This window comes from the organism of the source record quoted next, unplaced genomic scaffold (assembly GCF_019419815.1).
Source record: "Pyrus x bretschneideri cultivar Hongxiangsu unplaced genomic scaffold, Pyrus_bretschneideri_v1 Contig1, whole genome shotgun sequence".
NCBI classification, from domain to species: Eukaryota; Viridiplantae; Streptophyta; class Magnoliopsida; order Rosales; family Rosaceae; genus Pyrus; species Pyrus x bretschneideri.
This window is the reverse complement of record NW_025999390.1, coordinates 17,813,202-17,827,500: the sequence shown is the minus strand read 5'-3', so window position 1 is coordinate 17,827,500 and position 14,299 is coordinate 17,813,202. Positions and strand designations below refer to the sequence as shown.

The following is a 14,299-nucleotide window of genomic DNA, read 5'->3' as shown; positions in this document are numbered from 1 at the left end:
AGAGACTTTACAACCAATGCTCTACCAAGAACGATCCCTGATCGACTTGGCTCTGATACCAATTGTTGAATAAGAAGAGTATCTAAGATAACTCTAATGATCCCAAGAAGAAGAAAATAGAGCACACTCTTAAAGAAAGCTCACAAAACAAACTAATTAGCAAAGCTTTTCTTATTTAGCTCTAGGCTTTGTTTTTCCTTGGATGATATACAATGCTTGGGGACTTGGGTATTTATAGCAAACCCCAAATGAAAGCTACACCACACACTTAATTAAACTAAGATTATTTAGTACCACACAAAACCCATTAATTGCACCTAATTTTTTCCACTTAACCATACCTAACATTGCCTAACTTTGCAATTGTAAGCAATTACATCATCAAACTAGATATGGACTTGGACTTTAGATTGGGTTGTGGATTACTTATGGTTTTGGGCTTGACATTGATTCTCAACATCAACAACTCCAAGTGGAGCTGGATAAAACAGAGCAATGATGCCACCATCTTGTTCCGAGGCCATAGGTGAAGTCTGAGTGACTCCACTAGAATAACCATATTTGTTCCACAAGACACATGATCTAATTCTATATGGAGTCAACCAGATCTCGATAAGTCTTGGAGTTCCTATGATATAAGGATTGGCCTGCACCGCAAGTAATCACACTTAGTACTACGGTCTAATGATATTTTTTTCACCTGAAACTGATAGGTCTTAACTTGTTACATACAATTAATTGCAACACAATAAACATATATGCTGCATCCGATAAACTAATTTTGTGACTTTAAGATGGATCGTGAGCCACGCGAGTATAATCTTGTCGTGCAGCAAGAAAATAAAGATTCCTTAGTTTCTTTGTTACATTTGTGCTAGCAAATGGCGGATCTCGCTTTTGCAAAAGGAAAACAATCTTCAAGAGACGAAGTTAATTCAGATCCCATTCTTTTCTTACAGCAAGAAAAAGATTCACCAAATGGAAAGTTAGCATTATATAGAACCCGATATTAGTTTATTACCCATTTATTCTTAACATACATTCATTCCAAAACAAAGTCTGTGGAGAAGAAGAAACATGGCTTCGGCTGTGCTAGACCTTTTGGTCGGCAGAGTTGGAGCATTTCTTGTAAGCGAAGCGTCGTTGTTAGGAGGAGTTCATGATGAACTTGAAGAGACCAGGCTTGAGTTGTTAGCCATGAAAGCCTTCTTGGCAGATGCTGAAAAAAAGGGAGCTCTAAATGCAGTGGAGAAAACATGGGTGGACAATGTGAGGGACGTGTCCATCGCGGTTGAAGACATCATGGACGAGTTCATGTATCACACAAACAAGCAGAGAAGTTGGGGTCCGTACACAAGAGCCTTTCGTCAAGCCACTTGCTTCCCCAAATACCTTTGGGAGAGGCATTGGATTGCCACCAAATTGCAGAAGCTTATCAAAACAATCAAAGGCATTCCAGAAAGAAGCCGGCGCTATGGTGTAGAGCGAATAGAAGGCACGAAGACTAATCCCAACAGTTACAATTCCAACCGAGTCAAAATATATGGTGAGTCATCTCTTTTCTTTAAAGATGATGAACTTGTGGGGATCAAAGATGCTAAAGAGAAGCTTGTTGGATGGTTACTGTCTAAAGAGCCTCAAAGGACTGTAATTTCAGTTGTTGGTATGGGGGGTTCGGGTAAGACGAGCTTGGTTGCGACCGCCTTCACCGGTCAAACCGCCAATTTTCATTGCTACGCATGGCTCACGGTCTCGAAAACTTACAACATTGAAGATCTATTAAGAGTCTTGATAAAAGAACTTTTTAGATCAGCACTGCGAGATGTTCCTCACGACTTGAGCAACATGAACTACATACAAATGGTAGAATTGTTGGTAAACTATTTGCAGTCAAAGAGGTATGTAATTGCGTTAGATGATGTTTGGGATATATATCTCTGGAAGCAAATAAGTGTAGCACTTCCAAATGGAGTAGACGGAAGTAGAGTCATGCTCACAACTCGAAATGAAGACATTGCTTCTTTTCCATTTGAAGCTGGAAGTCATTTTTACCATGTTCAGCCTCTTAATGAGAATGATGCTTGGGATCTTTTTTCCAAGAAAACTTTCTCTAGCTGGCCTGAGAAGTGTTGCCCACAGGAGCTTGAGCGCATTGCTAGAGATCTTGTTGGAAAATGCAAAGGCTTACCTCTTGGAATTGTGGCTTTGGGTGCTCTCATGTCGACCAGGAGATTGGTTTCTGAATGGATGAAATTTTACAGTAGTTTGAATTGGGAGCTAAGTAACAACCCGACACTTGAAGTAGTGAAGAGCATCTTCTTGCTAAGCTTCAACGATTTACCTTACCGACTTAAGCATTGCTTCTTATATTTGTGTATTTTTCCAGAAGATTATGTGATAGACAGTGATAGGCTTGTCAGACTGTGGATGGCTGAGGGATTTGTGGATAAAGTGGAAGGGACTAAGCCAGAAGAGATCGCTGAAAGCTACGTAGCAGAGCTCACTTGCCGATGCATGGTACAAGTTGTTAAGAGGCAACCATCTGGAAAAGCAAAAACGTTCAAGATGCATGATCTTATACGCGAACTTGCTCTTTCAATTTCCAAAGCTGAGAAATTTTTTGCCGTTTATGATGAGCAAAAAATGAATAAAGATAGCAGAGGTCCTCGTCGTATGTCCATGCAAGCTAACCATGAAGAACTACAAACACACGGAGACATGCCAAAGGTTCGCACCTTCTTTTATTTTCCTCCTAATAAGGCTGATTCCTCTTCAGTTCAAGAATTGAAATCTCGTTTCAAACTCTTAAGGGTCTTGGATCTTAAACATGTCCCGGTTGCTCAGCTCCCAGGTGAAATAGTAAAGCTTTTTAACTTGAAGTATTTAAACTTGAAAGGAACAAAAGTAAAAGAGCTTCCAAAAGATATAGGAAACCTTCGTAGTTTGGAAACCTTAGACATTAGGCATTCCAAAATTAGGGTACTTCCAGCTGGAATTGTGAAGTTAAAAAACTTACGGCACCTCTTGATGTACCATTGCAATTTTCAAGATCTATTTAAGTCTTATTATTTCTTTGATGGCACACGAGCACCAGATGGCATTTGTAAGCTAAAGAGCTTACAAGTTTGTGATGCTATCGAGTTGGGAGGATCGTTAGTCAAACAACTTCGACAGTTGACCCAACTCACAAGAATGAGCTTAAGCAATGTGAGAGAGGCAGATGAGGAGGACTTGTGCAAGTCACTCGAAAGCATGAAACTCATTGAACACTTCTTTGTCCATACAAGTGATGAGGATGAGGTGTTACGATTGGATGCATTGCCCTCTGCACCTCCTTTGCTCAAGGAACTTGGTCTGATTGGAAAATTAGAGAAGATTCCACTTTGGTTTCCTTCTCTTTTCAGCCTTACACACTTGAGGTTGCATTGGTCCAGATTAACAGAAGATTTTCTTCCTGACATCCAAGCACTTCCTAATTTGAGCATACTTCGGCTAAACAATGCATATGTTGGAAATCAATTGGTCTTTCACACTGGATTCCGAATGCTTTCTGAATTATACATAATGGAGTTGCCTAAAATGAATGCGATCGTCATAGAGAAGGGGGCAATGCCGGCATTACAGACACTTGTTATCACTGAATGCATGGGGTTAAAGCAATTGCCTGATGGAATTGAACACCTAACATGTCTCCAAACTTTGGATTTGGTAAATGTTCCCAATGAACTCGTAGAGAGAATACGTGGAGAAGGAAGCTTGGATAGTTCCATGGTTATGCACATCTCAGAAATAAGCTATCACTACAAAACTGAATCCGGGTGTTTTGGGGAAAGGTTGCGATCCTGCCTACAATGGATCGTTCGACCATCATCTTCTACTGTCAATATTCTATCCCGGGATGGTCTACCCTTCTTACCAGGTGATTAGTACTCTTTCTCATGCTTAATTTCTCTTCTTTACTACCTGTACATTCTCTGTACCAGTTGAGACATTTCACCATTTCAGATTTTTCATTTTTTTTGTAATTAGAAAATCAAAATAAAATCCCAAATTTAAAAATAAAACAAAGTTAGCTTTCAATTTTTATTTTTATTTTTTAAAAGAAATAACTGAAACTAAAAACAAAATGATTATCAAATAACCTGTTAGTTTTTCTTGTGGTACATAAGATAGACTAAAGTTGAACAATAAAACTACACAAGTTTATGGGTGAATTACATTTTACATTCTCAGGTTAGGGTACAATTGGAACCTCATACATAATCTTCATAATATTTCAATCTCATACACACTTCTATTTTAGTTGCAATTTCACACATCTATTAGTTGCACCATCAACTTGACGGTTAATTGATGACGTGACAAATATAAAGCCTATATTTTTGTTATCATAGTAGTCAAATTTGTCCACATATACTAAAAAACAAATGATAAATAAAATTTTGAGCCCCAAATTTGTACACCTGATTTTTTTTTTCCTTTTCTATTTTTTATTAATTAATCCTTTTTTATTTTCATGGTACAAAGTTGGCTTCACGTCAACACAAATATGGAATTTGCTGTTACCACGTCATCACTTAAATGATTATTAACTTGACAGAATTTTTAACAGATATATAATATTGAAATAAAATAATAAGTAAATGTATGAGATTGAAATATTTTAAAAATATTGTATGAGGTTACAATTGAACACAAACTTCAGAATGCAAAATATGATTTATTCTATTGCTGTAACGTTTTATCTTATTTTCTTCTGCCACTTATTACTTGAACAATTTTGTATAGGGAACTGACAGCGCTCAACAAGTTGATTACCCTGCCTCCAAGTTTGGGTCGGTCCCTATTCATCTCTAAATTGGAGCAGACCATTGCAAAATTTGTGTGCTTCCCAGTCCAATGAGATCAATCCAAAACTTGATATATTATTACCACACTGTTTATAGCTTATATGTAAATTATAATGGTATTGCTATCGTTTTATCTTTCCCCTAATGTTGTGTATGTAATGCTAATTTGCTACACTGTGTGTATATATGTATTCCATTCGTACAGATTGCATGTTCTTTCATTTTGTGTATGTAATGCTAATTTGCTACACTGTGTGTATATATATGTATTCCATTCGTACAGATTGCATGTTCTTTCATTTTGTTTAGAAAGAAAAAGGCAACTATGTTACTGCTAGACTTCTTGAGTTTATATCCAGAACCCAACTGCAGCCTGTGTCCATCTTTTTCTATTTCATGATGCTTTATGGATGCATATGTTCAATTGGCTTCATTTGTTTGGTTTTCCTATCAATTTTCGATCTTGCACGTTATTTTAAAAGAAAACTTTTTCTCCTTTTTCGGTTTGCATTTTCTTATCATATATAATTACTATTAGATTATGATCATAGACCAGATTTTCTTTTGGCTTTTCACTTCCCAATTAATCTATTGGCATAAAAGAAACCAATTATTTTTAGATTATTAGATTTCAAATAAATACTCCATCATATATACGCCCTTTTACATTCTCTAACTCCATTTGAAAAATTTACTAAATTATATGTCATAATGAGTTTTAATATAAGAGGTCAAGACCTGGCCATACTATGGTCTAATGGTATGAATGTGAAGTCTTAAGTTCAATTCTCATTAAAGGCGAATTTGAATCAAGTTATTATGGATAGTTCATTGTAAAGCTTAGCCCACTCTCCCACCCTTTAGTGTAAATAATATCATATTTATTAAAAAATGAGATTAGGACATCCAATCCCTCTATGGTCTTCTATAGTGGTTTAAGTAAGTGCAATACCTATATATAGGATTCAAACATCATGTCTTTGATTCATATTACACTATTGTCACAATGGTAGTGTTAGAAAGGTGCCTTAAAGCCAATCATAATATTTAAAGAGTAGATGCTAAAGGATCTCACCGTCAAATTCGAAGAGTCCAGCCTAGATATTCGTGTGTTTGAAAGTCAAAATCACTTGTGATGCAAAGAGCCGCCACTTATTAAATGTGCACAAGCAATATGACATCTTTTATCATTGCTAACACATTGCTACGATTCTCGAGGATGCTCGTCTGAAATCTGGAAAGTCCAAAGTTCACAAGGTTCGAGGTCAAGATACTATGCGTCAAAAAACTTAAAACGATACGTATTCTGACTTACTCCGAAAGGCATGTTCTTTGGATAATTATTCATCCTCAAGGGAACAAGTCCTTTTAGTTACATAGTTACAGGCAATTGTGGGACCATGATTTTTAATTGCCGGAGTAGGGTAGATCGAAATATGCATACCTCTGATGTCCAGTCATGAACTCAAGAGCCTGATGCAGAGCTAAATAAAAAGAGTATCGTTACCACTATCATCATGTTCTGGAATCAGTGAGCAAAGTCCAACAACTTCGCCAAGATTAACTATATTTGTTCCGCAAGATACGGAAACCTAATCCAGCAAGGAATCAATAGCCATCCTATAATCTTGGATTACAATCTAAAGATTGGCATGCGCCGCAATAAATCACACTCCTAATAGGATGCAATATCTATTCCTAAATATCCTCTGGAATTCTCTCAGTTTAATGAGGATTCTACTATCCTAAAAGATCTCCTTGGATGGTATAAATAAACCATTCTAGGGTTCATATATGGTAACTCAATTCTCGCATACTTATTCTCTTGCCCACTTCTTAAGTCTTATTTTGCTTATTAACTTGACCATCAAAGAGCCTTTGATCAGCACACTCCACCTCCCAATCTTTGGCTTGCTTACCACTATTTGTTCTTTTACAAGTACTTGGATTTGTGCATCTCCACCATCAATGACGGTGTGCGAATTTGGTTCCACACTTGGATAAAAATGCAGTGGGGGCCACCATCAACAGAAACTCCAAATTCACATTTCGTGGCCTCGGATACTACATGGCAATCCCAAATTTCAAGGATTAGCCATTGTTGTTCTTGCTCGCTGTACTTTGCGTATCCACCTGTTGGAAATGTCCGTCATGAGATGATATTTTAAGAACATTTCACATATTAAACTAATTTACTTTAATCTAAGGGCAAATATTATTGTTTAAAGTCGTCTCATTAAATGTCATACACTTAAAAGATAAGTTCAAGGCATATTTAATAGAGTGTAATCTATAAGTTAGATTTAGGAGACCTTTATCTTTCATACACATATCTTAAACACTTATAATTATAGGATTGCCAATTGGGTATTGACAATCCAAATAGATCACTACATACTATGTCTTCTCCCTAGAAAGTGTCTAGTCTCAAGTCATTGGTGTGAAAGACATGAAAGTATGTAGATGCTCAATAAAGTGTGAGCACACTGAACATGTCAACCAGAAGTTCTCATATTCATGTCATATGAGAACTCACCAATTGGGATAATACAAAGTAGTCCTTTGACTTGAGGCAACACAATTGTCTTGTTGTTAGGACCTTAATTTGACTATGTTAAAGACACTACTATTTGAGAAGGTGTCCAAGACATTGTTGGGGTTAAGCGACCTAATCATAAAGGCATGTGAGTGTACGCATTATGCAAGGACCTACCTGTGGGAGTCTTCCTCACACCTTACAACATCGAGAACGTGGTCCTCGTTGACAGCTCAGAACCCCTCACCACCAACAATGTCTTCATTTACCAAATTATCTGTCATATCATGTTTTTTGGCCCAATTTTCGTACCAACATTATAAAACATTATGCTAAAATATAAAGTGGCGGAGAATCCATGGAAAGTCTCACTTTTAAGAAAGTCTCATTTTTAATGATATAGCTAGTTTATGCCTTGTTTATATGCAAAACAAAACGGGTGAATTACAGGTTTTATTGTTGTGGTGCTTTGGTTGCCGAGAGGTGTTGTGTTTAGAGGAAAAAATGAAAAGAGTTGTATGAGAAGAGGAAACGGGTTTGGATCCCATCCGAATCCAAATTGTGGAGATCCTATAGATCCTCACATCTTAGTCATTCATCGTATATCGTGTGGTCAGAAATTATTTGACTTTTTTATTTAAAAATAAAACATAAATAGTACCTGACGAAAATTGGTCACACGATATACAATGAACAGCTAGGAGATGAAGATCCTTTGGATGCTCACAAAGAGGATTCGGAGAGGATCCTCATCCGATCAATGGAAAACATCGATGGAGAAAGACTATACAATAGAGAAGATATAATTTTGTAATTGCCACTTAGTACTAGTATTACAGTCTAATAGTATTCTTCTTCACTTGTAAGTGAGAGGTATTAGGTTCAATTCTCGCCAAAGGCGAATTTGAACCACATTATTGCTAGCCTATTGTGAGACTTAGCTCACCCCAACCCCTTAGTGTAGATAATATCACTGGTTCAAAAAAAAATTGTAATTAATTTTTATTTAACAAATGATATTATCTTTACTAACAGGATGGACGAATGATTCAAGCCTCATAATAGACTAGTAATAATTATAATGAAATTCGAGCTGTCCTCCATTTGATGGAGAAGAATATGAACCTTGGTTAGAATTTCTACAAGGATCCTAATTTGGGCTATTTTTACAAATTTCTCGGTCTTCCCCTCCTTCAAACCCCTAACCCTCTGCAATCCCTTCCTTTCCCTTGAGTCTCTTCCAATTTTTCGCACAATGAAACGCTCAGCTGAGGCCGTTCCCATCGCCGCCTCCTCCGCCACCGCCTCCTCCTCCCTGCCGCCCAAGAAACCTGTTTTTTTAACCAAAGCCCAACGGGAGCAATTAGCCCTCCAACGCCGCCAAGAACAAACCGAAGACCAGAAACGCCACCAACACCATCTTCTCTCCAGTCTCTCCCACTCGCGCCCTTCCTCCGACAACGCACCGCCCGCAACCACCACTAGTTCTGACCGAGACCGAGATCGAGATAGAGACAGAGACCGAGATCATAGGGACCGAGACCGAGACCGAGACCGAGACAGGGACAGGGACCGATATTCTCGTGACCGGGAACGAGACCGGGAGCGAGATTCCGAGCGGCGGAACCGCGACCGCGACCGAGATAGGGAGCGCGAAGAGGAGGCCAAGGCTAGAGAGCGTGCCCGCTTTGACAAAATGGCCGAGCGCGAGCGGGACAAAGAGCTGGAAGCCATTAAAGAGCAGTATCTTGGATCGAAGAAGCCCAAGAAGCGAGTGATCAAACCCAGCGAGAAGTTCCGATTCTCTTTCGATTGGGAGAACACAGAGGACACTTCTCGGGACATGAATGCTCTGTATCAAAACCCTCACGAGGCCCAGCTTTTGTTTGGGCGAGGGTTTCGGGCCGGGATGGACCGAAGGGAGCAGAAGAAGCTTGCTGTGAAGTACGAGAGGGAGCTGCGGGAGGAGATTCGGAAGAAAGACGGCGTCGAGGAGAGGCCTGAGGAGGCCGCTGCTCAGAGGCTTAAGGAGGAGGCTGCGGAAATGTATGACACTTTCGACATGAGGGTTGATCGCCATTGGACTGATAAGAAGCTTGAAGAGATGACTGAGAGGGACTGGAGGATTTTTCGAGAGGATTTTAACATTTCGTATAAGGGGTCTAGGATTCCGAGGCCAATGAGGAGTTGGGCAGAGAGTAAATTGAGTGAGGAGTTGCTTAAGACTGTGGAGAAGGCTGGGTACAAAAAGCCTTCTCCGATTCAGATGGCGGCGATTCCACTTGGCATGCAACAGCGCGATGTTATTGGCATTGCTGAGACTGGTTCTGGTAAGACTGCTGCCTTTGTTCTTCCTATGTTGACTTATATTTCGAGGTTGCCTCCCATTAGTGAGGAGAATGCGGCAGAAGGGCCTTATGCTGTTGTTATGGCGCCTACTCGTGAGCTTGCACAGCAGATTGAGGATGAGACTAACAAGTTTGCGCAATTCTTGGGTATCAAAGTGGTTTCCATTGTTGGTGGGCAGTCCATCGAGGATCAAGGGTTTAGAATTAGGCAAGGATGTGCAGTTGTAATTGCCACTCCAGGGCGTTTGATTGATTGCTTGGAGAGGCGTTATGCAGTTCTTAACCAGTGCAATTATGTTGTGCTTGATGAGGCTGATAGGATGATTGATATGGGGTTCGAGCCACAGGTTGTGGGAGTTTTAGATGCGATGCCCTCCAGCAATTTCAAACCTGAGAATGAGGACGAAGAACTTGATGAGAAGAAGATATACAGAACCACTTATATGTTCAGTGCCACCATGCCGCCTGCTGTGGAGCGGCTTGCTAGGAAGTACTTGAGGAATCCTGTTGTGGTCACTATTGGCACGGCTGGAAAGACAACTGATTTGATCACTCAGAATGTGATCATGAGCAAGGAATCTGAGAAATTTGAGAGATTAAAGAGATTGCTTGACGAACTTGGTGATAAGACTGCTATTGTATTTGTTAACACCAAGAAGAATGCTGACTATGTTGCTAAGAGTTTGGATAAGAATGGATATCGTGTTACCACTTTGCATGGAGGGAAGTCACAGGAGCAGAGAGAAATTAGCCTTGAAGGTTTTCGGACCAAGAAATACAATGTTCTAGTTGCGACCGATGTTGCAGGTCGTGGGATTGACATACCTGATGTGGCCTATGTTATTAATTACGATATGCCTGGGAATATCGAACAGTACACTCATCGTATTGGGCGTACTGGCCGTGCAGGGAAGACTGGTGTGGCCACAACATTCTTGACTATGCATGACACGGATGTATTTTATGATCTCAAGCAGATGCTTATTCAGAGTAATAGTCATGTTCCTCCTGAACTGGCGAAACATGAGGCCTCAAAGTTCAAGCCAGGTTCAGTTCCTGATAGACCACCAAGGCGTAATGATACTATTTTTACTCACTGAGAAGTTAGGAATTTACCAGAGTTTTCAACAGAGGGCCCAGCTTATTCACCGTGTGATGGTGTTTTCATGGCTGAGACATCTTTGCTTAATACTGGAACCGAAGAAGTGAGTTGTTTTGATAGGGATTGTGCTCATGTAAAATTTATGCTGTACTGTAATTCGCAAATTGATGTCATAACTTTTTCCTCTGGAATAATGTTGTTAATCGTTTGCTAGAATCAGTAAATTCTCATGATTATATCAGTTTGAATGTTTTTTTTTTTTTTTTCCACTCGTCATTGAGTTTTGCAAATTATTCGTTCACTGAGTCAGTTCACTTCAAATACTATTTTTGTTTGTTGAAACAGTGTTTTCATATCACATTTGAATGCAGAAATAAACGTTAAGCTACTCTTGTATGCTTTTTATGTATTATATATGTATTATGTTGACAGTGTGGTGGTCACATCTGCCTTGGAGGTTCTTGGCAACAGATCTCTGAGATTCTGCTGGACCACCTCGCGGGATGGCACTGTTTGGTATTGGGGCTTTTCTGTGCATGCCAGATTTGACGAAGCAATTCAATATTATGGTGTTATTTTCTACTATGGTATGTGGTTTAAGTTATTGCTGCTATGTGGTATTTTGAGGATTAACTGTGATTAGCAAGGAAGTGAATTTGAAGGCAGAGAAAAATACTCTGTTCATAAATCATAACATAAAGTTCGTAAATATGGGATAGCAATAGGTGGTTGTCTTTTACGGAATATAAGATTTTGACAAAACAATACCCTGTCGAAATAATTTAGTGTCGTTTTACTAGCTACTGCTGTAGTTTTATGCTTTTAGTATTGGCTTTTGATAGAATGTAATTTTGAGTTATCGACAGCAGATAATATACTGATAACAATGTTGACATTACTACTCCTGATCATATATTGAAGCATATATAATATTTGAAGTCCATTCTTGTAAGTGCGTATTGGTTCTGCAAGAATATATGTTGTATCGTGTTTTTTCTGTCGAAAAGTGGTGTATTGTTGAACTGCACATGGTAAAATCACGTTGGCGTAACTATTTCTTTACTCTGGTGTTGCAAGCCTTTTATAGTCTTAATTTCGATGACATAATTGGGATTTAGGTATCATGTGCTGATAGTCAATCTCATGCACCTTAATGCAGAAAATTATCTTGAATTGAAACTCACTAAGCCAAATAAATAGATGAAAAGAGTTGAATGGACCCGAAAATAGTACTTTGTTCCATATTAATTTATTTCAGCTTATGAAAATTATCATTCCATGATCAAGGTTTGTTTCGAACGGAAACCTTTGCATGTGTAATCTAGGTCGTAATTCTGTGAGTTTATACATGTTTAGTGGACTAAGGTGACATTGATTAGTAGGACGATTAGCGGCTGTTCATAGATTTAGATACATTATACAGATAAGTTGCATATATTTGAGCATATTACAGTCCAGACGAAATAAATAAATAAACAAGACTAGCACACTACTGAAAATTTCAAAACCATGTCGTGCAGGCCTTGTTGTCTGAAGTTAAAACATGCAGATATGTCATTGTTAACTACACCTTTGTGAGGCAAGTTTGATGTAATTGCCCTCACAGTTCAGGCTTGAGCACGCGAAAATCACATAATTAGCGTGCACTGCTCCTCCTTGGCTCAGATGAATGTGCATATTGATACTTTTCTGCATAATATGAGTTTCTGATGAGGACATCAACGTCGATAGTTTAGCGTGCACCGCCCCTGGAGTCCAATTGTCTTTTATTTTTGTTTTGTTAAGTTTTCTGTGTTTTCACGTACGCCAAACTATCTAAATCTGTTGCCAACTCTGTACTACATCAATTTCCTTGCATTTTTTCGTTTTCGGTTTTTCTTAACCCAGACCTCCTATAAAATTTATAGACAGCATTGTCTTATAAAGTGCAGGACTCATTTCCTTGTCTCCAATACCAAATGGTCGGGGTGTTTCACAAAAACGTAACAGTAGCAGTAGCGTAGCGTGTTCGACATCGGAGGAGGACGAGTGAAGAGTTGGTTTTGGTTTTGGCAAAATTGAGTTATGTTGGTCACTTGAAGTCTAGTTTTGCTGAACTTCTTGAACTCTAGAAATTGGTTTCAAAAGCATTTGTTGGGGGAAGGGCCAAGATTTTTTCATGACTGTGAAGATTTTGGATAGTGTGGTTGATATTTCAGCGGATCAGTGTTGACAAGGACTCGCAAGAGCAGATTTATAACATCAACTTATACATGCACAAATAAACGGTGTGTCCTCTTTCACTTGATAAATCCCTAATAAATCTTTTGAAGAGCCAAAAAAAAAACGTTTACATCGATTTGAGAATCCGAAAAACATATACATGAAGTTCCGTTTCGTCACTTTCACTGGAAACAGAGTCCCAAGGCACTTGTACCATTGCCAAAATTCGATTTAAAGTGACAAGTGGATACTTCCCAATAGCCTCGTTAGACCGTACGTCCTTCTTTGTCTATTCAGATAATAGGTTGGAGCATAAACTAGAACATTAAGGAGCTGTAAAGATAATTATAAAGGGTGTGTTTAGAAGTGTGTTTTTAAAGCGACTGAAAACGCTTTTGATGAAAGTGTTTTTGGAACCAATGCTTAATAAAAATGTAAGAGAATCCTAAAAAGACACTTGAAGTGCTTATTGTAAGAAGCACTTAATTGGTGCTTCTCCTAAATGCACTTCAATTGCTTTTGAAACCCAAAATTACTTTTACCAAAAACGTTTTTAATCATTTTAAAAACACTTCTGAACAAGCCCAAAATCGTTAGCATAGCACAAAAACATTCCTCCTGGAGTAGCTATTAATACGAATGTCAAAACCACAAACCACAAAAGTTTCGTTTACAGCTATTTCTGCTGTTTTTGAATATTGTATTATTGACCTAAAACGCGACGGTAAAGTTATTTTCGTCCAAGGGGAGTGGATATATGGAGGGTTAGGACAGAATGCAGTTGTTTTGATGGCTTCCTTGTAGCATCGCTAACAAAGCTGGGTACCATGATAGTAGGGTAATCCCGTCTGTTTACAGGGTTACCTCGGACTGAAAGTCGGGCACCATATTGTTACTAGGAATTTAGGACCAATGCAAAGCAGTAGTCCGGTGTCCTAGGGCCTAGGATGAGGTACGGACCTCTCCATGCCTGACGAGAATACCCACTTCTTATGTCCTGTTGCAGCTTATGACGGCTGGTTGTGTCAATAATATAATGTCATATGTCACGATGAGCAGTGAAAGACAACGAAAGAAATTTGTAAAACAGGAAAAGATTAAGTTACATACATAATACTAATCCGTGTAGGACTATAAGTTATGCGGAACAACCTCCATTAAAGGAGGATGTGTGTCTAATTTCGAAGTATTAATGCGCATAGTTTAGTAATATTTTTTTTCTCATAAATTTATTTCAACCATAGTTTATACGATTTTTTGT

At 38.7% G+C, this 14,299-nt stretch overlaps 2 protein-coding genes across 5 annotated transcripts; both read left to right on the top strand.

Annotated features, from left to right (window-relative positions):
• The first annotated feature begins 1,046 nt into the window (after window positions 1-1,046).
• On the top strand, window positions 1,047-5,054 carry LOC103958048 (disease resistance protein RPM1-like). The gene is made up of 2 exons (XM_009370268.3): window positions 1,047-3,919; window positions 4,789-5,054. Exons 1-2 carry the CDS (start codon window positions 1,078-1,080, stop codon window positions 4,794-4,796), a joined length of 2,850 nt encoding a protein of 949 aa, XP_009368543.1. The 5' UTR covers window positions 1,047-1,077; the 3' UTR covers window positions 4,797-5,054.
• A 3,587-nt stretch (window positions 5,055-8,641) lies between these two features.
• Window positions 8,642-13,162, top strand: LOC103958020 (DEAD-box ATP-dependent RNA helicase 21). 4 transcript variants are annotated; one of them, XM_009370244.3, is made up of 3 exons: window positions 8,642-10,939; window positions 11,269-11,423; window positions 12,768-13,162. In XM_009370244.3, exon 1 carries the CDS (start codon window positions 8,642-8,644, stop codon window positions 10,832-10,834), a length of 2,193 nt encoding a protein of 730 aa, XP_009368519.1. In that variant the 3' UTR covers window positions 10,835-10,939; window positions 11,269-11,423; window positions 12,768-13,162. The 4 variants fall into 4 exon arrangements, with proteins under 4 accessions (XP_009368519.1, XP_048445887.1, XP_048445890.1 ...); XM_048589930.1 differs by having other exon boundaries at window positions 12,763-13,162; XM_048589933.1 differs by lacking the exon at window positions 12,768-13,162 and adding an exon at window positions 12,357-12,718.
• Window positions 13,163-14,299: the final 1,137 nt, after the last annotated feature.